General features: G+C 39.9%; 1 protein-coding gene across 1 annotated transcript in view; it reads left to right on the top strand.

The window, feature by feature from the left end:
- The window catches only part of PAFAH1B1 (platelet activating factor acetylhydrolase 1b regulatory subunit 1), a 55643-nt gene that overhangs the window by 24474 nt on the left and 9135 nt on the right, over positions 1-22034 (top strand). Inside the window, exons 2-6 of the mRNA XM_024195447.3 lie at positions 1382-1599; positions 6200-6284; positions 16192-16266; positions 17442-17648; positions 20562-20730. Coding sequence (XP_024051215.1) covers positions 1568-1599; positions 6200-6284; positions 16192-16266; positions 17442-17648; positions 20562-20730 — 568 coding nt within the window. The 5' untranslated portion in view covers positions 1382-1567. The remainder of the gene's footprint in view (positions 1-1381; positions 1600-6199; positions 6285-16191; positions 16267-17441; positions 17649-20561; positions 20731-22034) is intronic.

Below are 22034 nucleotides of genomic sequence, written 5' to 3'. Positions count from 1 at the left end.
TCCTAAATCTAGCTTTTGAGGATGTGGACTAAAGTATGTGTACGAAAGCATTGAGTTTAGGGTATAAAAGAACACTGTCTGCTTTGAACAGGCTTCTTACCAAAATTCTGGATTAAACTGTTTTTATTAAAAATAAATATTCCAAATGCAAGGTGTAAACTGAGCACAGAAGTACTGGAACATTTTTATTTTCACATTTTACTCTATATTCCTAAAAATCACTCACTTGTTTGGTCGGTCTGCTTTGTTCTTCAGAGGACTGAGTAAATGGTGTGGTACAGAGACACTTGTCAAGTGCGTGCAAAAAATAGGCAATGATGCAGGATCCTGGGTTGCTCATAATGATATTGCTGTTTGCACAACAGAACCTAGAGCATGGAAGATCGCTGGAACTGCAGGGGAAGCTGTGTTAAAGTGATTCAAATGACAGCTCCTGGTCCAAATCTGATTATAACCATCCAGTAAAAGTAGTCTGCACACTAAGGATATTAAAATTCCAGTACTGCATAGGATAAGGTTAAGTGGTGAAAAGCAAAACTTATGCCATGACTCATCCTACCACTGTAAAGATTTAGATTTTGAAGATAATGTTGAGAATGAATTTGAAAATCTGTCATAAGTGACTGGTTACTGTTTGCAAGACCCACCTCAGTACAGTTAAAGCAACAAGCTTCAAGGTAACCCAGAACACCAAGAATTATACTACCTGGTCAGATTTTAAAAATCTATTTTAAAACTTAATGGCTGGGTGAAGACTTAGTACTAATATTTACTTTTTTAAAGGTATGTTTAGCAGATGATTAGTCCACGTTACAGTGGAAATTCTAGTGTACTTTTTTTTGGATGGTGTGATGACAGGCTTAAAAATCTCCTATTAGTACTGCTTTTTCATGTTGTAGGCTTTGGTATAAATACTTGAGTACACTCAATAGCTCTGTAGCTTTAATTCAGAGGCACTTTGCCTTAAAGTCCATCCTTGAATTTGGGAGAAACTAGCAGTACCAAAATGGTTCAGATCATTAGCGATCCTCTGTGCTAGGTGTTGCAAACTGAAGTGGACTAAAATAATTGGCAAATCTTCACTTCGCAATGTGGTGTGGAGATGTAGATCATTAGAGTTATGGAGACTGCTGTGAGGAAAGCAACTAAAGATTGAAGGAGACAGCTGTAGCCTATCCAGACCTCTCTTCTGAGACGTGGAGAAAACTTGCAAATGTGCAAGTCAGAAAAATTAACGTGGGAAGAATGCAGTAATTTGCGCACACACATGTCCATTTTCACTATTCCAACCTGGGTATGTAGATGTTCATGTGACTCCAAAACAGCTTCACATGGTTTCATAAACCTTTTGAAAAGCAAAATGTATTTTTTCCCCTTCTAGATGGAATGAACCTTCCCTGTTGAATGCCTCCAGTTTTCCTGTTGGATTTCACGTGTGGAGAAACATTTTCCTTTTGGTTGAAGCTGCTCTGTGGCAGACTGAATTTTGGATCCAGGATTCACAAGGTTTTTTAATCTTGAAGAGGCAGCCACAGCTGAATCACGTTAGCCTGACATCACAGCCACCATGGTGCTGTCACAGAGGCAACGAGACGAACTGTAAGTATTTTTTACAGTATTTATTTAAAATAGCAAAAGTAACCTTTGCTTACACTTGGTTCTTATTTCATCAGCCTTCCAAAGAAACACTGATCTTTCTCTTCCAGTTTGATTCCAATGAAATGGCTCTTCACGTATTTGTTCTACTTCAGTTAAGTTTCTGTGAATTACCTTTTAATCTCTGTACAGCTGTACTTTGGTTATACTAGCAAAGAACTTGCTGGTATAAACTTGAGTGTTTAAGGATAGGAGTTCAGGAATGGTAGACTGGAGGAGGGAAAACGTAACCAATTATTTGAAAGTCTTTTTAAACTTTTATAGTGTGAGGCCAAAGCTGGAAGTTTTGGTTTTTGGCATGGGAATGATTTGTTGAAAATTAGATGTAGTTTGTTCAAAGTACATAGGAATAAAATATTGAAGTTTAGAGTTTTAAAATATTTGCTCTGTATTCTGTTTGTGATGCCTAGCAAGCACACACAAGTTCTGCAGGACCAATGTAAATAGAGTAAAAACAATATGCAGGTGTGTGGAATGAGAAATATATGTACAGTGCAAGTAAAATGATGATAAAGGTATATTGTTAAGTCTCTAGTTTCCAGGCATAAAATAAATGATCCCCTTCTTGCAATCGGTCCATGACCCACTCTGCTTCATTATTGGAGTTAACAATAAATAACTTACTTTCCAATTTCCACTGTCACCCTTAGCCTCTCTCCCCCATCAATGAAAGAGAAGGGGTGTTAGTCATGAAGAAATTAATACAAAATGAGTCCAGAAGTCTCTCCAAGTTCCTTGTTTTAATGGGGGGAAATAAAAGGGAAGGAAGGTGGTGTCTTGGGCAGATGCTGGTGCATCTCCTGCCACGCTACCACCATTCTGGCCTGGTATGGATCTAGTCAGCAGGGTTCCTATGAGCCCAGAGGCACAGGACTCTGGGACTACTGGAGCAGCTTACTCCTGCCTCCCTACATCCTCTTCTAGAATGAAAGTTCAGCTTAAGAAGACGAGACATATGGTGTCAGTTCAATTTGGGAGATAGGCAATTGTCATATGATAAACTATGAATGGTCTTCTGTGCATATACTCTTCTGCATGTGTGCTTTTGCAGAAAACTACGATGGGATGTTTTAAATGGTGGTTGCATACAGGAGTTGGTTTGGTTTAGCACAATGCCCCAATTGTTGATGGACAACAGCCTAAAGTGCTTAAATGGCTCATGAATGCATGGACTGAACTATCCCCCTGTTATAAAAAGGGAAGGGAGAAGTTGGAGGAATTTTACCTTGTTAAAAATAAAATAATAAAATGCTTGGTAAAAGAATTAAAACAGATTGGGAGTCAGGAACCCTAGCATTCTTATCCAGGCTCTTTTGGTGTTTTACTGTCTGATCTTGGGCAAGTCACTTCACCTCTCTGCTTCAGTTTCACCCTCATAGGTATCTCCTCAGTGTCAGTACATCCCCTTAATATAAACATAAATAGTATTCACATGCCATTTCTTCCAGGTTTTATTGTATTAAAGTAATTTTAAGTGAGGCAAAACCCTGATGTACTAAAACGGCATGTGAACTATTACATTTTTTTCATGAAGGGTTATGTGGATATTTATAGCATTGTTTATGAAAGGGCTGGGGATAAGTGAGGCAGGAAAGGCTTCCTGAACACCTCTAGAATTAAAATATTGTCTTTTGGTTGCTAGAAGCCAGAACTTCAAGGAACAAATATATGAACAGGAAGGTGGGGATAATGAGACATTCTGCATGGATAATTAGGAGTTGACAAGGCACTTGGGGCTCCTTTAGAGGAGGGATGGTCTGAAAAGCTAGTAGAGAGGTCAGAGATCCATTCATTCTGCATATGGGGAGTAGGAAAGACTGGAAGGGAGTTGATGGTTCTCTCTGAATACAGACAGTGGGTTGATGTCTAGAATGAATGCATAAGGGAAGAGGAATGTATAACAGGAAGAGGGGGATGTGATGAAGATCCTAGAGAATGAGCAGGGATGGGGAATTCCGAGGAACTGGGGAAAGCTAACTGGGTAGAGGTTGGGAAGGGACTTGATGTCTACCGGTCCAGTAGTTTATAAGGGAAGGCAGTTAAAAGAAATTTTGGTACATGCCTTATTGTGTTGGGGACAGATGTGTGCGCGAGAGCAGGAGAGAGAGGATCCCATTGATTCTTTTTAAAAAGCTTGTCCTCCATGGTGATATTTTAGGTGAAAACCTTGTAAGAAGTATTTTGGGGGCCCCTCTTTGTTTTCTGGAAGAATTTTGTTTAGGCCTGTTAATAGGTGTGAGGGGTAAAACATTTGTATTTTTAGAGGTTGCTGCTTCACTTAAGGAAATAATCTTTAGTGCTTAAAGAGCACTTTGAAATAAACTATTATCCACATGTTAAAGAAGACTTAATGATGTGAAATGTTTTTTGAAAGTTCTTTAATTCAGCTCGAGGAATTAGTACCATACACTTGTCCTTTGAAAGTTTTTGTAAAGACTTGTTACTGGATAAGTGCAGTCCTCCAATTTTTTTACTTTTGTGAGAAATAAATGTTGGTACACAGCATAATGATAGTAAAACTTAATTACAAAGATTCCTGTATTCCCAAAATAAATTGAGCTTGCTACTGTTGGTGGCACTTAGTGATGCACTGTGGAGTGTAGCGTATTCCACTCCCAGTTCATTAAGTACATCATCCTATAGCATTCGACTGTTGCAGGTTCTCTGTTATTAGCCTACCCCAATGAGACCATATTGATGATGTCAGTAACTTGCCTTAGTGGAGAGTCAAGAGCCAGTATATCATTGGGCAAAAGGAGATCTTAACCTTCATGGAAACAATGACTGTTGTCGGTCAGTGCTGGGCTTCTGATTTACAAACTACTGATAATTTTTTTGTAGAGTCTTAACTGTCTGACTCTTCTAAACGTAACCAAGCAGTCCTTTATTGTTCAAATAATCCTAAAGTTGGCACCTTATTACTGGACGCATGTTTCATTTGTATCTTCAGAAGTGTATTTGCTCAGGTTTTTTCACTGCTCAGATGACTGGAAAACACAGCCTGGTTGTCTGATAATACAAGGGTGAGCTCTGTAGTAGTGCTGGCACTTAACAGGAATTTTTTTTGTAAATTGCACATTATTATTGCTGCTCAAAATTTTTAATTACCCTCTTGACGAATAAGTCATTTTGTAAAGTGGTGCTAGTTGAAAGGAGTAAAACTTCCACTGTGTTGTCCCGCGCGCGTGATTATAGTTTGTCTGGTTTCATATCAATGATGGACTCTGCACAACATGTTGTCTCTAGTAAGCTGTAAAGCAGGATGCTATGAGAGAACCTTTGACTGACCTGGTTTTAGTTTGAATAATTGAATTCTTTTCTCTATGAAAATATTCTGACAACAGGTTTTTGGATCTGTGGCTTTTGAAAGGAATTGGCTTTCACACTTTTTTCAGTGGAGAAACCTGTTCGGTATATATTTTGGATTATCCATAGAATTGCCAGGTTTATCTCTGGCCCTGAACTTTTGACAAGAAGTGGTAGGATGAGGAGAGGTTGAGATTGCAAGTGGCTTCTTATTTAAAATTTTTAAAGTTAAAATGAGGTGAGACTTGTGGTTTTATCATTAAAAAAAAAACTGGAATTGGTCTAAAGCCTTGGAATATTTTAAGTGCTTTTTAGTTATTCAGTGAACAAAAAGATGCCATCTGAAGAATAAGCCGCTTTACAGTAACACATTGGCATACACTCAAGGAAACTGAGATCCTAATAGTGGGAGACAAACTGAGGACTTGCACATTCTATTGTTGCTTGAGTTACTGCACACATACAAGTACTGGATTAGACTTTTTGAATATTAGCCCATACCTGGGAAAGGATATATATATATATTTTTTTTTTGGAAGTGTGGGTCTACTCAGAAAAGTGACTATGTAAAAATGGAACTGCTTTACTGTGTAGATCTGTTTTTCTCCTACATTACCAATTAAAAACTTAGTTTTACAGAATAATACAATGTATTCTAAAACTTGGGACATGTTCACTTGAGAGAATTGCACTGTTTAACCTAAGATATGAATTTAAACCAACCTAGCTAAACCAGTGCAAATCCCTGTATGCACGGTTATTTAGGTTTGTCTTAAAATTGCTCCCCAAAATCTACTTGAGCTAAACCAAAAGCTGCTCTTAAACCACTGCGGCTTTTATGTACTTAACCTGCGTTTTCATCCTTACTTAAAGGGATAATGAGTATTAAATTATTGAGCAAGAGCTGCCTTTATCATCATAATTTATCTGTTAAATACTGAATTTTTTAATCACAGCAAGTTTGCTAGAATTTAAAACTACATACTAAATGTGCATTTTTGTTTTACTGGTCATATTTTGACATGACAACTTCGTATGCCATGTTTGCTTTCAAAGTTGGTTTGAAGGTTTTAGTCGTGTTAGCTGATGCTGTCTTAATACATTGAACAAGGTTTACCTTATTGGTTACAATTTGAAAACCTGTACGCATGCATTCTGTATCTTGTTTTTCAGTACTGTTCAGAACTGTGGCTAAGATAAGAATGTCTTACTGTTAAATCTTTTTTTCTTTGTCTAGAAATCGAGCAATAGCAGATTACCTTCGATCCAATGGCTATGAAGAGGCTTATTCAGTTTTTAAAAAGGAAGCTGAGTTAGATGTGGTGAGTTGAAACACAAGATTCTTCATAAAGCTCGTTTGTTCTGTAAAACATTATATAAGTTCTGTGGAGTGCACTACTTCTGCTAAAACAGTCCTGTTAGCCCTTACAATGTGGAAATCAATACATCATACGCAAGCTTAATGCAATAATCGCTTTAAGACACAGTAAATGTTCTCTCTATATTGTGATGGTCTCAACTGTGTAACATGAAGTTTCTTGGGCAAAATTCGTCCCCCTTTACTCCCCTATTCCTGACACTGGTGTATTGTTCTTTAGGCCTGTTTTCCACCTGCCTGTCACCCATCACTCCAGAGCAGCCTGCTTTTCTGTGGTATTGTAGGGATCCAGTTCCTAAAGGGCTCTGAGTTCCTCCAGGATGAAAGGTGCTATAGCAATATAAAATAAACTTTTTCTTGATACCAAAAAAGTAAATGTTCAGGACAATGCATTTCATTTTCTGAGACACATAATATTATTCCTTGAGTATTCTGATCATGGTGATCATCTGAACCTGGCTGTATTAGTTTAACTCTGCTGAAAAATTAATCCATTTCCTTGGTTACTCAATTCTTATACTGAACTTTCTCCAGATATAGGATGAATTAGAGCCCCTCCTAAAATGCTTAAGGTTCCCAGCTGGAGAAAGGAGTACAAATTATTCAGTTTTCCAATTTAGTATTATGGAAACAGACTGTTAGTTTCAACCTTAACAGTGGTAAGACTGATTCACTTTTGACTCCTCTAGCTTTGTCAAAACTAACCCTGTCCATATCAAGTTTGGCAGGAAGTTTTAAGCCGAGGGGAAACCTTTCGGAATGCATGAAGTAAATAGGATGAATTGTTTGTGCCATAAGGGGAAAATGCGGGGATTGTCATACTTCCAGAAATATCCTTTTGTATTCACTCTAAAAATGCTGTAAGGGGTTTTAATCTTTTGGCCTCTACTCTTCTGTACTGGGAAGGGGTTTATGGACCCCGCAACTAAGGCAGAGACAGGAAGAGAGCTGGAGCAGTACTGGGCCAGGAAAGCTCTGCCCCACAGGCACTGTTGAGCATGCTCCTGGGGAAAAGACCAGTGTAAAGAGATCTCCAGCAGTCCAGAGGAGAGGGGGAGAGAAGGCATTTCCTGGAGGAGCATGGCTCTTCAGTAGTAGAAGCCGCCGCCCCTAATAAGGAGGTCTATGTATGAATCCCCTCCCCAGCCATCACTCGAAGGAAGGAGAACCACACAGTAGCACCAGAGGGTCTCCTGTATCAGCCCCAGGCTGTGAGGGGTTTGAAACAGGGGACTCTAATCCAATAGCAGCCACACCTCAAACGGAGGCATCATGTGTGGTAGGAAGTGGCCCGGGGAAGGTGAGCAGGAGGTGGGCCTAATCCTGGCTATTCCACGCTTTTCCTACCCAGCCCAGATTCCCCTGTTCCTAACCCTGGGATGAACAGGACCATGGGTTACCGACAAGGAAGCTGACCCAGCTGAGACTCGGTCCAGGACACATTGGGTTGAAAGAGACTGGAGGCAGAATGCCAGACCACTAGGCCTGCTGACTGAACAGACAACACTGCTACATGTACTTATATGCATATATTCTAACCTTTTAAAATTTCCTGGCTTTCTGATGTCTATTTAACTGCTAGAAGGTCCCCTCTCTTACTCCCAAATTTATTTTTTTACTGGGAATTATATAGAAGCAGAGAACTAAAGGAGGCTTTTGTAGTCTAGAGCATTTATCTAACCAACTCCTATTAAGTGACTTATGAATTCTGGGCCTCCTGTTTTGAAACCTTAGTCAGCACCACCTATATAGGATTAATGTGCTAGTGCAACATGTTTTGTGTAGTGGATATACTAATTGCTGAACTAAACTGAAGAAATCCGGTGTCTGCTCCAGCTGTAAGTACCTTCCAGATGTTGCTGAAACAGTTTGGTGCCTCTCACACTCTATCGTTGATTGTATTCCGTATAGTCATGGGAGGCAGGGGGTAGAGGGATATGTAATAAGTACTAGGGCGTGTTGACTGAAAGTGCTCATGTCACCTTTAATCCTGTTAAATACTAGCCTCTAAAATCGAGTCAGTTATTACAGATTGAGAATATCTTGCATGTCAGTAAATTACTAATATTTGACATCTTGAACTTGATGGCCGCAAAGACTTATTTTAAAAAAACAAATCATTTAAAACTCAAGTGAAAGCATCTCTTGAACAGTTGAACATATGCAATTTGTTTAAAAATGGCTTCTTTGATTTTTCCTAGTATTGATTTTTTGGAAAGACATTAAGCACATTCTGACCCAAATACTTCATCTATCAACCTTTTTTGAAGGTCTATTTAAACTTTTATTAAAAGTACCATTTCTATAAAATAACAGATCTGCAATCATATTATTCTCATGTTATCCACATACCTTACTTTTTTACTCCATAATCTAAGATTTCATAGAGGAATAAGTTATGAAGGTCCTTTTGAAACTGGAATGGCTAATAACATTGATGCACGGTTTGCATCTGCAGAGACTGTCAATAACAGCCCTGCCCTTTTTGTTAATGTTCTATGAGCAGTAAAGCCTGTACCATGTTAGTCACCATTTTCAATGTTCATCATACTGAGAGTATCCAGAAAATGTTTCTGTTATGTCCTGGGTTGGACTCATAAAGCTACTTCAGTACCTGAAACTGCTGGAAGTCAGTTGGTGGTAATGTAGAAGGAAGAAAAGTTTTAGTAGTGTTAACTTAGTTACTCAAAAATCCTGCCAAACAATTTATTTTGACAGAATAGCCAGTTTACTGCTTATTAGAAATAGTGGGCCAAACTTATTGTCACCGTAATTCCATTGACTGGGATTCACAGCGCAGGTGAATTTAACCCTATCTTTTCATTTTTGTTTCATTTGTATGGTACTTGTCTCCATAACAACTGGTCAGTGGAACTTGAAAACTGGATTATATTCAAATTCAAAAACTTCTTTTGCATATGTGCAATGTCTTTTGACCAAACACTTGCCAGTTTTCTCACTTCCAAACCATATGAAGAAAATCCCTGATCTTTGTTTTACATCTAGGAGCTGACTCTAAAATGGACAAATATCCCTTGTTTTGGATTGAAAATCTGTAGTGAAATTAATATTATGTTCATATATGTAAGATTAATCAGGAGAAGTTTTGAGTTGACTATGAGCAGGTTACATTTGTAATTGTGCTTTCCACCTATTTCTGAAAATAACCCTCAGGACTAGCAAACAAACTATGTAAATTAGCATTTCTCTTAAAATTTGGATTGTTCATCCTATTTTCCAAAATATTCAGTTGAGGTTTTACTTGATTTCCCTAAACTGCACTCAGTGTTCTAAGTAACAAATCAGTAGAAAAGTTTAATTGGGATATCCTACATTTTATAATTGAAAACCATAAAAACATTCACTTATCAAACTTATCCATCAACCTAATTAAGTGTGTCTTCCCCCCTCCCCACCCCCCCAAGGTTAAAAGACCTAAATATGGTAGGCAATCTGGTTATTTGATAGTCTTAAGGGAGGTACAAGAAAATCAAGTTAGTTAAAATTACATATAGGAATTTTCTCATAGGAAAATGTGAATTAGATGGGACTACTTTAAAACAGCTAAAAAGGACTAACAATATCTGACACAGTAATGGGTTCAGTGAGTGGTAAGGAGTTAAGCAGAGCCCTACCTGGGGATCGATTCTGGTTCCAATACTGATAAATTCCGCAAATAAATCAAGTTCTCCCAAACATTGCTGGAGTAATAGGCTGCTCCACCATGGAGCCTGACCCAGATAGCATATTTATCTTTCTGACAGGTTGCCCCCTCTCTGGGGTACCACCTGATGTACTGGGGTACCACTGAACCTGCTGGTTCTACCAGTTTGTGTTCCCTTGCACTGCCCTGCTGAGCCAGACCCTCAAGCCTCCTCCAGCACACATACATGTAGAGCCACACCCAGGTGCAGAAAGACACAGACACTGAGATCAGCTCTGTCGTAGGAAGACTTAGCTTGGGAATTGTCCAGCACTCAAATGCACACACCCCCTTTGGAGTGTAAACCCAAAATTGTATTGTCTTTCACTGCACAGAAATCTGTACAGTGTAAGCTCATGAAATCTGCCCCCTCCCTCAATGTGGAGGAAGATATACACAGCTTTTTGAGCAACAGAGAGTCCTGTGGCACCTTTAAGACTAACAGATGTATTGGATTCATAAGCTTTCGTGGGTGAATGCATTGGAGCTTATGCTGGCAGCCTCGGACCATCACTTTCCACAGTTGAGTCCTTGCCCCTCAGGTGTTTCCCAGTGTGTTGTTGCAAGGAGAATGAGGTCCCCTCATGATGTCATTGTTCCCCTTTTATATCTTCTTCCCACTTGCTGGAAAGCTCTTTTGCTGTGACCGGGGTCAAACAGTTCCCATTGTGTAGTGCTATCTCTGAGAGGTTTCTATTGTGCATAGTTCCTGGGGTAATCCTTGTACTTGTGTGCATTTCCTCAATAAACCATTAACGTTGTTTGGCCTTTTTACTGTTGTACCTGAAAGGCTGTTTGTGGGTGTTTTCAACCTCTCACATGTTTCAGTAACACATACATAGCTAAACTTCATAACTTCACATACGACAATAGCACATACAATCCAACAAGATATTAATGTCTAGCAGTTCAAGACTTTTAGAAAGATCCTTCACAAGGCATACTTTGTACAGAACATATGCTAATTACTTGACAGTGGTGAATATCAGGGTGTCAAGGTGTTGGACTCTGAAGTCTTGCTTCTCCCCACCTTTGTCCACAGTCTCTTCTTCCTCCAGCTCCAGGTATCTCAAGACCCAGAGACAGAAGCTACATAACCTGTCATGTAGGCAGGATGCCCTTGTCTGGTTGCCTTTTTTGCCCCTCCTTGAAGCAGGGTTCTTGCTCTTGCTCTTCTCCTCTCCCACAGAGGGAGGATTAGGATTCAATGTGTTTGCCTCCTTTCCTCATATTCTTGGTGTTTACTAGGGAAGATAGTTATCCCACTCTAGTGGTGGGGTCAGTTGCTCATTGTTGGAGCTCCTTGACTGAGCCCTTGAGCCTTAAAAGGGAGAAAAATGCTTGGGGAAAAATCCTCAACCATCCAAGCTTTGTTATAGTTATTGCTTCTAGAGCTTCAACCTTCTATTCCCCTCCCGTGCCCCAGGCCGTGTTCATCAAAGCATATGTAGTAAGCACCTATTCCCCACCTGCATCTTGCGCTCATTAAGTGAACAACCTCATGGAGTCTGTCTCTGAAAACTTAGCAGGAAAAAAAGGGATTCTTGGTACTCCTGGCTGCTAGTGAGGCTTCAAAGAGCTAACTGGTCAGAGTTATCCAATTTGTCAGAAGAGGAAAAGGAATTATCTGATGGCATGGCCCTCCTGCACCCAAAAAACAATTCCACACAGATTCCTTTAAACTTTGGTTACCCTTATTTTCTCGTAATCTAATAATAAAGAATCCTGGGGTTTTAGAATAAGATTGGACACAGGATATTAATTTATTATGTCTTGATATTGAATAAAATAAGAGTTTATGGAAATGTCTGGACTCCAGAACTGCTCAACCCAAAAGGCATGTACAAATGAAAAAAGCTCTTCAAGGACTATCACGATTTATGGGAGATGCTCTTAAGATTGATCCTGTGTATCACTCCGCTTAAGATCTTTGCCATCCAGGCAATGCCCCAGTATCTAAGACTTGTGATAATTTCAAAAAGAACTATAACCTGGTACCAAATGATGAAGTCAGGCTTGTCAAAACATACTGCTCTGATGCACCTTCAGGAGCTAGAATGGAATATTTGTAGAGAATCCTCCAAGTCTAAACTGTGTGTTGTTTTTTTGTTTTTTATCCATGGCTTGATTCATCAAATGACTTCTGTTTCGGGTAACTTTTTTGTCTCCTAACAAGTATCTTTGCAAGTTACAGGATGCCTTGGCTTCTCACCTATATATAGCAGACTTTACTCCTCCTTTCCTTCTTCCTGATGTAGATACCAGCAAGAATATAGAACATGTGGCTGATTTCAGGTTTCTGTCTGTAGGTCTTACAGCTCTAAGGGATCAAGTTAAAACCCATCCTGTGGCAAACTGAACAGATGAGATTTTGACCTGGTACCCAGTCTTCATTGAAGTTTTTAAAAGGGGGAAGGCTTGTTAGCTTTCATCAGTAACACTGCATTTTCCGCCTTCAACTAGTTATTGTGTGTAATTAGATTCTCTTTCCCCACCCCTCCGGGAACATTTTGTCCATTAGAAGAAGACTTACCTGATAGCAGCTGGCCAGCTCATCAGTATCAGAGCAGTCCACAAAACTCTTCCAGATTCTGCAGCATATTTGCTGCTGCATTTTCCTAATGTTAGGGGACATGTATTTAGATTTGAACTTTCATCACTTAGGGCTGGTCTGCACTGGGGGGGAGGTGGGAGGAATCGATCTAAGATACGCAACTTCAGCTACGTGAATAGCGTAGCTGAAGTCGAAGTATCTTAGATTGATTTACCTCGGGTCCTCACGGCGCAGGATCGACGGCCGCAGCTCCCCCGTCGACTCTGCTACCGCCTCTCGCTCTAGTGGAGTTCCGGAGTCGACGGGGAGCGTGTTCGGGGATCGATTACTACCCGCCCATCCGGCGGGTAGTGAAGACATACCCTTACAAACTATAAGATGGCAAGCATTAACTCCATAATTGGAGCAGTGGAACCTAGAAACTTCTATGAATGTCTGCATAGTTAAAGTACATACCTCCACACTCCTGTTTCCTGTCCAGTTTCTCCCTAGTTTACTTTTGTTCCCATCCTCCCCCTCCCCCTTTCGGGCTGATATCTGCTCTCTTCCAAAGGTCTTGTATTAGTAGGTAGCCTGTCATAAGTTCTCCCTCTTCTGTTTGGACAACTGGCTTGTCTGACCCCCATCCCTTGCATCTAGAAAAGCAGTAATTCTTAGCGATTCTTAATTAGTTACAGCAAGCTAACTTCAGCTCAGCAACAGCTCCATCACTGACCCTTTGTTCAGCACCCAGTTCTGTCTCTGTATCGATAGCCATTTTTGTGGCCTGTCAAGTCACTGTCCCAGAATACTCAAGTTGAGGTTAACATTTCAGCGTCTGCAGCTTGACTACACAGAACTAATGCACTGGGCAAGAACACACTCTCTAGACATCAAACGCAAAAGCTATTGGAATTCCAAGGGTTTGAGTGTCGTCATCAACCTTCATAAGATTGTTCCAGAGATGATAGGAGTCTCTAGTTGTCATCTTGTAGGGATAGCCTTTGCAAACTCCCCAAGGTCAAACCATCACCACAGCTGTCAGGCTGCATGATGGGGTATGATACCTGTCTTCCTAGATACATCCAGATGAAATAGAGATCAGTTCACCAGCAAGTGAGACAAACCCTTCCCAATTAGGATGGACACTCTGGTAACTGTGTATTTGTATTATCAAAAGAAAGGAACAAGGAGTATGTGTCTTGCCAAAAGCTGGATTTCTCATAGTGGGCAAAGCTTTCAGGGATCAAACTGTAGTGGCCTCTGGAAGCATGATTTGAGACCGGAAGCTGTTATCCTTTCTGAACTTATTGGGTAAGGTCAAGGATTTAGAAAACTCAACATCTGGGATACTAAAGGAAATGAGGGCTTTTCATCTAGGTGCAGCAGACATAATGAAACTTCACACTTCAATCTCAGATTCTTTTCTCTGAGGAGAGGTTGGAGAAGGGTTCACTGTGCAGGGAAAAGCCTAGAGTTGGAGAAGAGAAATGGGAAGAGGAAAGGTCCATTTCTGAGCCCAGTAGTTATCATCCATGGGGGTTTCTTTTGTTTTGTGTTTGTTTTTTTTTAGAGAGTAAGGTAGAATCCCTCAAATGAACAGGGCAAGAAGTAATCTGCTTAAATTGCTTTAAAAAAGGGAGATTTAGGTTACACAATAGAGAACTTACTAACTGTAAGGGTAGCTAAGAACTGGAACAAATGACTTAGAGACATTGTGGAATCTGCCATTGGAGGTTTTAAGAATAGGCTAGACAAACACTTGTCAGGGATGGTCTGAACTCTAGATAACTTAGTCCTGCCTCAGTACAGAGGACTGAACTGGATGACCTGTCAGTCCCTTCCTGACCTACATGTCTATTAGCACATACAGCCCTTGGGATGAATCTCAAGGAGGCCTCAGATGTAGCAGTGTTCTTCCACTACTAAGATCTTTAGAAACACTGGTAACGCTGATTTAAAGGTATTCCTGTTTTGAGAGAAGGAACATTTATGAGCCACTGTGAACACTACAAAGACTTAAAATTGCCTTTAAAGGGCCTTGAAATACCTTTTTAGACATAGTGAAATAGAGAGAGGATTTAAATCTTTATTTCTGCTTTAGCCATATAGTTTGAGAGATTATTGAAATGCCTAAAATTATTCCCATCACTGTTTGGATCGAACCCCATGATTGGTATGATGTGAAGGCCTTTCAACAAAGATGGGGTTGTATTCATCTTCTAAAAATAAGAAGAAACCACCATAGCCTATATATGCAAGCCTGCCTTCTGGCAGCTGCTTGTAAATTTTTAAGCAGTGCAGCAGATGTCTTAAGTTAGCTGATTATGCATGCAAACATAATGGTAGCATATTTCCTTGGTTGTTGTACATACAGGTCCATCAGTTTTTGATTGATCAAAAGGTTAGGTAACTACAAAAACCTAATTATCACCAGGTCACACTTACTCTCCAGTCCACACAATCAACACATCCCTTCCTATCTTTCCTTTTCTAATTTATGGGGGTTGGTGGGAAAGATAATCAGACAAATTGCAAGTAGGGTTTTCTCACTATTCATTGTATACTCTACTCCCCAGGGAATTCTGTGCCAAAAAATAAAATTTTTGCATATTTTGTCAATAAATAAATGTGGAGGCTCTAGCATGGCAGTGGGGGATCCTGATGCAGTGGGGAGCACAGGCCACTGGCTGCATGGAGGTGCGAGATCCTGCAGTGCCCCCACCATCCCCCAACACAGACTTAGCTGAGAGTCCGCACAGAAACATCCAGGGGCCCTTCACCTCCACGCCAGGCGCACCAAGATAGTGAGACGGACGGAATCTCTCACGCATGCCCAACCCTTGCCCCTGATCCAAGGTGTGGGGCAAGCAGGCTCGGTCTGGCAGGATCCAAGTATGAAGCGGTTTAGCGTGGGGGGGATCCAGGTGTGGGGTGAGAGGCTGACCAGGTGCCCCATCTCCAGTCCCAGCCCTGGCTGCTCCCTTGCAGGGGAATAGGAAGTCTCGTCTTCCCCCAGCCCAGCTGGGACTACAGGGTTTAGCGCAGGGTAGGAGCCAGGCTCACCCCGCAGTGATTTACCTCTCCATCAGCTGCTCCAAGCACCTGAAACGATGCATGACTGTTCCTGCAGCATCCTTTTGCTTCCCATCATCTGCAGGGAAGCAAAAAAATCTGCGGGGGACATGAATTCTGTGCGCACTCAGTGGTACAGAATTCCCCCAGTAGTAATACTCATTTGAGAGGCTCTCATGAGTCCTAGAAATAGCGGGGGGGGGGTTAATGGCCAGAATAAAATAATGTGGATGACCTGAGACTTTGGGTTTGTGGATTTGATTCACAGAAAATCTTTGGCTAAACATCACTGTTACTTTGTAACCAAAGTAGAAAGCCAAAGTATTTATGCTATTAGTCTTTAAGAATAAATTAATTAATTAAAAATCAAGATGTCCATATGGTGACTGAATTAAGCTGATTAAAAATCAACTGATTCCTCTTCTTTCCTCCCACAAATTACTTAATTTGAATGTTTAGACATTCTTGAAAACATTATGGCTTGCTTTGGCTTGTCTCTTAACAAGTACATTATAACAACTTCTTGAATTACTGTTTCAGAATGAAGAGCTAGATAAGAAGTATGCTGGACTTTTGGAGAAAAAATGGACATCCGTTATAAGATTACAAAAGAAGGTAAAGGGGGGGGATTTGAGTTTTTCATATTATACAATTTTACAATGAGTAATCAGTTTTTAAAGCAAATTAACAACAGTATTCGGTGGACTGAAATTGAAGAGAAACTGTTATATGCATTCAAAGGAAGTGTGGGCTTATTAAATGCCCTCCTAAAAGTATTTTTGGAGGGCGGAACAGGGAAGGTAACAGTATCCAACAAGCAGAATATTTAGCCTTGAAATGTGTTTTCTACTATCCACTTCATCTCCAGCAAAAATATTAACTCTTCTTCTATAGTGACTTCTCTGATATCTGACTCTTTGCTTCATCTCATGGATTTCTGTTGCACTTTGTGAAGATGGTGAGAAGGAAAGAGTGCCCCAAGGCTTTTTGGAAATGCAAAGTCTGAGTAGTTGTCCCCAAAAAGCTTCCTTAGCAGGGAAGAAGGCAAAAGCTCTGCTGCTAGTCCTCTTTATCTCTTCCTTTGCAGTGAAGCCTTTAGTTCTGATGCATTAGAGTAAGTGGCTCTTACTCTAATACAAACACACAATACAAAACTGTATGTGCTTAATAGAGCATCCATAGGTATATAGTGTATTAAAAGTATCAAAAATCATAGCAAGTTAACAGCAGAGGCTACCAAATGTAGTGGTAAACGTTGCAGGATTTTACTGAGCTTTTAATATTTTTTTGCCCTTGGATATCCTGTATACACACTTGATATGTAAATCCCAAAATTGTCTTTGACCAGTGGTCCTTGGGGTGTGTAAGCATTTTTAGTAGTAAAATTACCTCTGACAAAATTACCTTTTGCCAAAAGACTGTTCACAAAATTCAGTAACTTGAAAAGTTACTTTCAACCAGTTTGAAGTAGTGAACTTTCCAGTATGGTAGATCTAAATGACTTTGCATATTAGTCCCCTTGTCACATAAAAGCTCTGGGGAAAATTTTGGGTTCAAATCAAGTATTACTCAGACTCTTTTACAAGGAAACTTGTTCCATTGTATTTTAGGGATGGTCAGAGCTACTGGAGGTCAGTAACTTGCTCTCCACCTAAGAGAGAAGCAAAATATTCTAGATCCAAAGCCATTTGGAAAATTTAGTTTTGTTAATGACCAGGGCAGATTAGCTAAATCTTGCTGTAGAAGATTGTAGCAACAATTGATCTTTTTTTAAACCCCATAACTCTCAGGTGATGGAATTAGAATCTAAGCTAAATGAAGCAAAGGAAGAATTCACATCAGGTGGACCTCTTGGTCAGAAACGAGACCCTAAAGAATGGATCCCTCGTCCTCCAGAGAAATATGCATTGAGTGGACATAGGAGTCCTGTCACACGAGTAATTTTCCACCCAGTTTTCAGTGTTATGGTCTCTGCTTCAGAGGATGCCACAATAAAGGTAAATGCTTCTATAGACAGTTATACGATGGGCTAAGCAAATCAGTTTGAGATAATGAGGGATATATGCCACCTACACACATGCAATCCTGATCCGAGATTTACCTACTTTCATAGTCCCCTTATAATTTAAGAGATTGATCATAGTCTGTTGTGTGGTGGTATTCAGCAGATTTTAGTCTGATGCCTTCAAGTCGTCTTTGGAGGTTTATCTTGGGTCAGAAGAAATATTTGAAAGCTGTTGAGACCACAAGTATGGATTTAGGGACTGGGCAGAAGATTAAAGGATAAACACTCTTGTGGAAGGAGAGTAGCTAAAGATTAAGGCAGTTGATGTGGAATATAGAAGTGTTTGATTGGGTTAAGAGTAATGAGATGTTGAGAAAGAGAGAGAGAAAAGACTATCTCAGAAGATTCATCAAAGAATGACTTCTTTGCAGGCTAAAATTTTAAATAAACACCAAACTTTAATGTTCCCTCTCTCCCTCCCCTACTACTTTTTAGTGTAAAGGATTGATATCTTCTACTTATGTAATACTCAGCCACCAGTTGATGCTGGTTTTCAAAATAGTCTCCTAAAAACATTCTTGGGAAATGGGTGTGGGTGTGTGTGTGTGAGAGAGAGAGAGAGAGAGAGAGAGAACAGGTTTAGTCTTCCAGTACTTCTAATATGATTTTTATTAAGATCTTTGTAGCCCTTGTTGCAGATGTTAATCCACCCATAGGGGACTCTTGTGGTAGCCATGTGCTTTGTCCATTTAGTTGCCTAATTATAAAGAAATATTTGTGTAACTGATTTATTCATGGAATGAAAACGAGTACTTCCACTTGGCTACAGTCCGTGAGGACCTTCTCCTTGAGCATTTGCTTGGGGATTAATTCAAATTTATGCTTGCATGAAAACTACCAAGGAGCTGATGCTGCTTTGGAAATGGTTGAAAGTGTCATACTGACTTCAAGAGTTTTTGGGTAACAAATATTATAAGGAAATATTGAGCATCCAGTCGTGATGGAGGATACAACGAAGATTAAATTGAAATCATTTTGCATCAACTTTTAATCAATTATAATGTCATTCTTCGAGTTATTGCATGTGTAGATTTCTACTTATGGTGTCCATTTGCCCCAGCACAGGAGTTTAGAACATTTTCACCAGCAGTGTCTGCAGGGGTTGTATATGCACCCTGCATGCCCTCACGACACTCCTCCCCCCCGCCCCCCCCGGGCATAAAGTGCACAACGACCCCCAACTGCCACTCGGTTCCTTTGAACCACCTTAGGCAGTGAGTCAGAACAGCATAGTGTCTGTCCCTCTGTAATAATTAATTAGTCTGGTAGATAGGTAATGGTAGGTGTACTTGTTACTGTTTCATTTAGCTTATTACCACTATATCAGCGCATTCCCCCCCCCCCCCCCCAAAATGTCCCGTCTTCTAGCAGAGCCTACAATTCCAGGCTCTAAGGCATGCCGTTCCTGTGGGGGGAGGGAATTATTTCTCTAACAAGGTCAGCTAAAACTATTTAGTGGCATTCTTACATGCCTTTGCTAAATGTTACTGGAAACTTTTTTTTTTCCCAATAAACTCTTCTGTATCCTTCACTCTCTTCTATTAGAAGAAATTTATCTGGTGGGTGCTGTTCTTTAATTCAAACTATTTAGTACCATCTGTCATTTTTCTAAACCGGCATTATCACTTGTTAACACATCGAGTAATGCTGAAGTGATGGTGGAGAGCTAGACAGATTACAAACCATACATTTTGTAGGTCCAGCATAAACCATGGCTATTTTAATTATGCGTTGCCATCTTAGAAACCAGATCACATCAGAAATGAATCCTTACAATAGCTGTGACCAGAATCGCCTCTCATTTTATTTGCAGTATTAAATAAGGCTAATGATTTTAGAATCACAGATGTTTTCATGCTTCTAAATGTTATAAAGTGAAACTCTTAATTTAGTTAATCCTCAGTTGGATTGTGATGAGGCCAGTGGCATTAAAGAAATTAACATCTGTAGTAGCTTGTTTCTTTTAGAGTGAAGTAGGTTTATGTTCATGGTTAATTATTAGAGTATTGGCAAGTAATAGTGTGAATACTTCATTTTCACCTCTTAATTAGCTCCATATTTACCACAGACGTGTTTCATATTTCTATTGACTAGTGTCCTGGCTGATGCAAGAGTCTATTTACTTAATATTAAATTTTGGAAGTGACCTCAGATCTTCTTCCCTAACCTGACCGAAATGCTGCATATTGCAGAGTTCATATACTGTTTTCCAGTAGTGTTGACCATATGGCTCTTTAGCATCACATAATTACTAGCGGCACACTGATGCTTAGAAAGGGATAGGTTGTAAGGGAAGAACACTGGAAAGGGTTTGTGGAAGTGGGTGGGAACGGGTGGAAGAGAAGAGGGCTCTGCGTGTGTGTGTGTGTGTGTGTGTGTGTGTGTGTGTGTGTGTGTATATATATATGTGTATATATATATATGTGTATGTATATACTCTTCTACCTAATTAAAATTTTACTCGCTTGTGTGATCTTCCTTTTTTTTTTTTTTTTTTTTTTTTTTTTTTTTTTTAAAAGGTAAATTGTATCAAGACTTTTCAGGGATGCAGCAAACTCTTTTCCTATTCACATTGTAGAGGAGACCATTTACATTAATTTATTTTGAAATCTGGGAAGTGCACCTATTATTTAAATATAATTAACTTAAAAGTAACTAAACCATATAAATATAGCACATCTTATTTTCCTCCTCTGCTTGGCTTTTCTAGGACAGTCTTCCTTTGTCTCCTGCTCAAGTTAATTATTGAACAAGGTGCCAGACTAGCCTGTGGGGTGCAAATGTAAAGCTGAAGAACATGAAGAGTGATAAGCTGGTGTTAACGAATTTTCTGTTCACTTGTCAGGTGTGGGATTATGAGACAGGCGATTTTGAACGAACCCTTAAGGGACATACAGACTCTGTGCAGGATATATCTTTTGACCACAGTGGCAAACTCTTGGCCTCCTGTTCTGCTGATATGACCATTAAACTATGGGATTTCCAGGGCTTTGATTGCATCAGAACCATGCATGGTAAGGAGACTGACTTAGTGATCTATAAGATGAAGAGAAATCAATTTTTTTTTATTTTGTTGATCCAGAAAACTACTGGTGTGAGAACGGATATATAATCAGAATACCAAAAAGAGTTCTCTTTAACCTTTGGAGTGCCTTGTACATAACTGTGTATTATGTCCCATCGCTAATTGAAAATGCAACTCTAATCTGCTGTGTGTGAGACTGTACTGGAAATAAAATATCTGTAGTGGTGGTTTCAGTGAAACAGCAGATGGATGGCTTTAGTACTTGCTGTGTCCAGAGTTCAATAGAAAATGGGACCATCCCACAAGAGAATGGGGGTATAAAACATAGCGAGGTACATGTGGGAAGAATAAAAGTGGTTTTTGCTATTTTGCTTGGTATATCGAATCTACCTTTTATGGGAATCTCTTGTTCCAAATTTTCTTGTTTTGAATTAACATGCTTTCCGCTCTTGGTCTATAAATTGTGTATGTAAATTGTGGGTTCCTTGTACAACGTTGGATGAACACATTCCCAATCTGTCAGAATTTCAGGAGCCATAGCATGGCTCAGAAGGGACCATCATGATCCTCCTGCACACTGCAGGCCACAGAACCTCACCCACCCACTCCTGTAATAGACCCTAAGCTAAGTTACTGAAGTCCTCAAATCATGATTTAAAGACTTCAAGTTACAGAGAATTCACTCTTTACATATGGGTTTAAACTAAGTGATCTGTGCCCCATGGTGCAGAGGAAAGTGAAAAACCTCCAGGCTCACCAAATTCAAGGTTACAAAGGCACATGGTGGAGGTGATGGGTTGTGGGTGTGGGATGGAGGATATGAAGGCCACCCCTGCAGTCTTCAGAAAGTTCTGAACAAAAGTATTCATATGCCGCTGCATCATCTCAAGATAATTGTTTTGTGATATAGTTAATTTGTATTAGAAATGAGTGATCAGCAGGATTTGATAATCTTTTTTTAAAGAAACAAAGTTTGTATTGAAAAGTCTACTAAATAACAAGAGAAGAGAGAATTAACTGCCCACCTGCTGTCTTTAAAAAGGGCTCCAGAGGTGATCCTGGCAATTACAGGCCGGTAAGCCTGACTTCAGTACAGAGTAAACTGGTTGAAACTATAGTAAAGAACAAAATTCAGACACACAGATGACCATAATTAGGGGAAGAGTCAACATGGTTTTTGTAAAGGGAAATCGTGCCTCACCAATCTACTAGAATCCTTTGAGGGGGCCAACAAGCATGTAGACAAGGGGGATCCAGTGGATATAACTTATTTAGATTTTCAGAAAGCCTTTG

The sequence above is a fragment of the Terrapene carolina genome, unplaced genomic scaffold (genome assembly GCF_002925995.2).
Source record: "Terrapene carolina triunguis isolate 2854851 unplaced genomic scaffold, T_m_triunguis-2.0 Scaffold231, whole genome shotgun sequence".
Taxonomy (NCBI): domain Eukaryota; kingdom Metazoa; phylum Chordata; order Testudines; family Emydidae; genus Terrapene; species Terrapene triunguis.
This window is presented reverse-complemented; position numbering and strand designations above follow the sequence as displayed.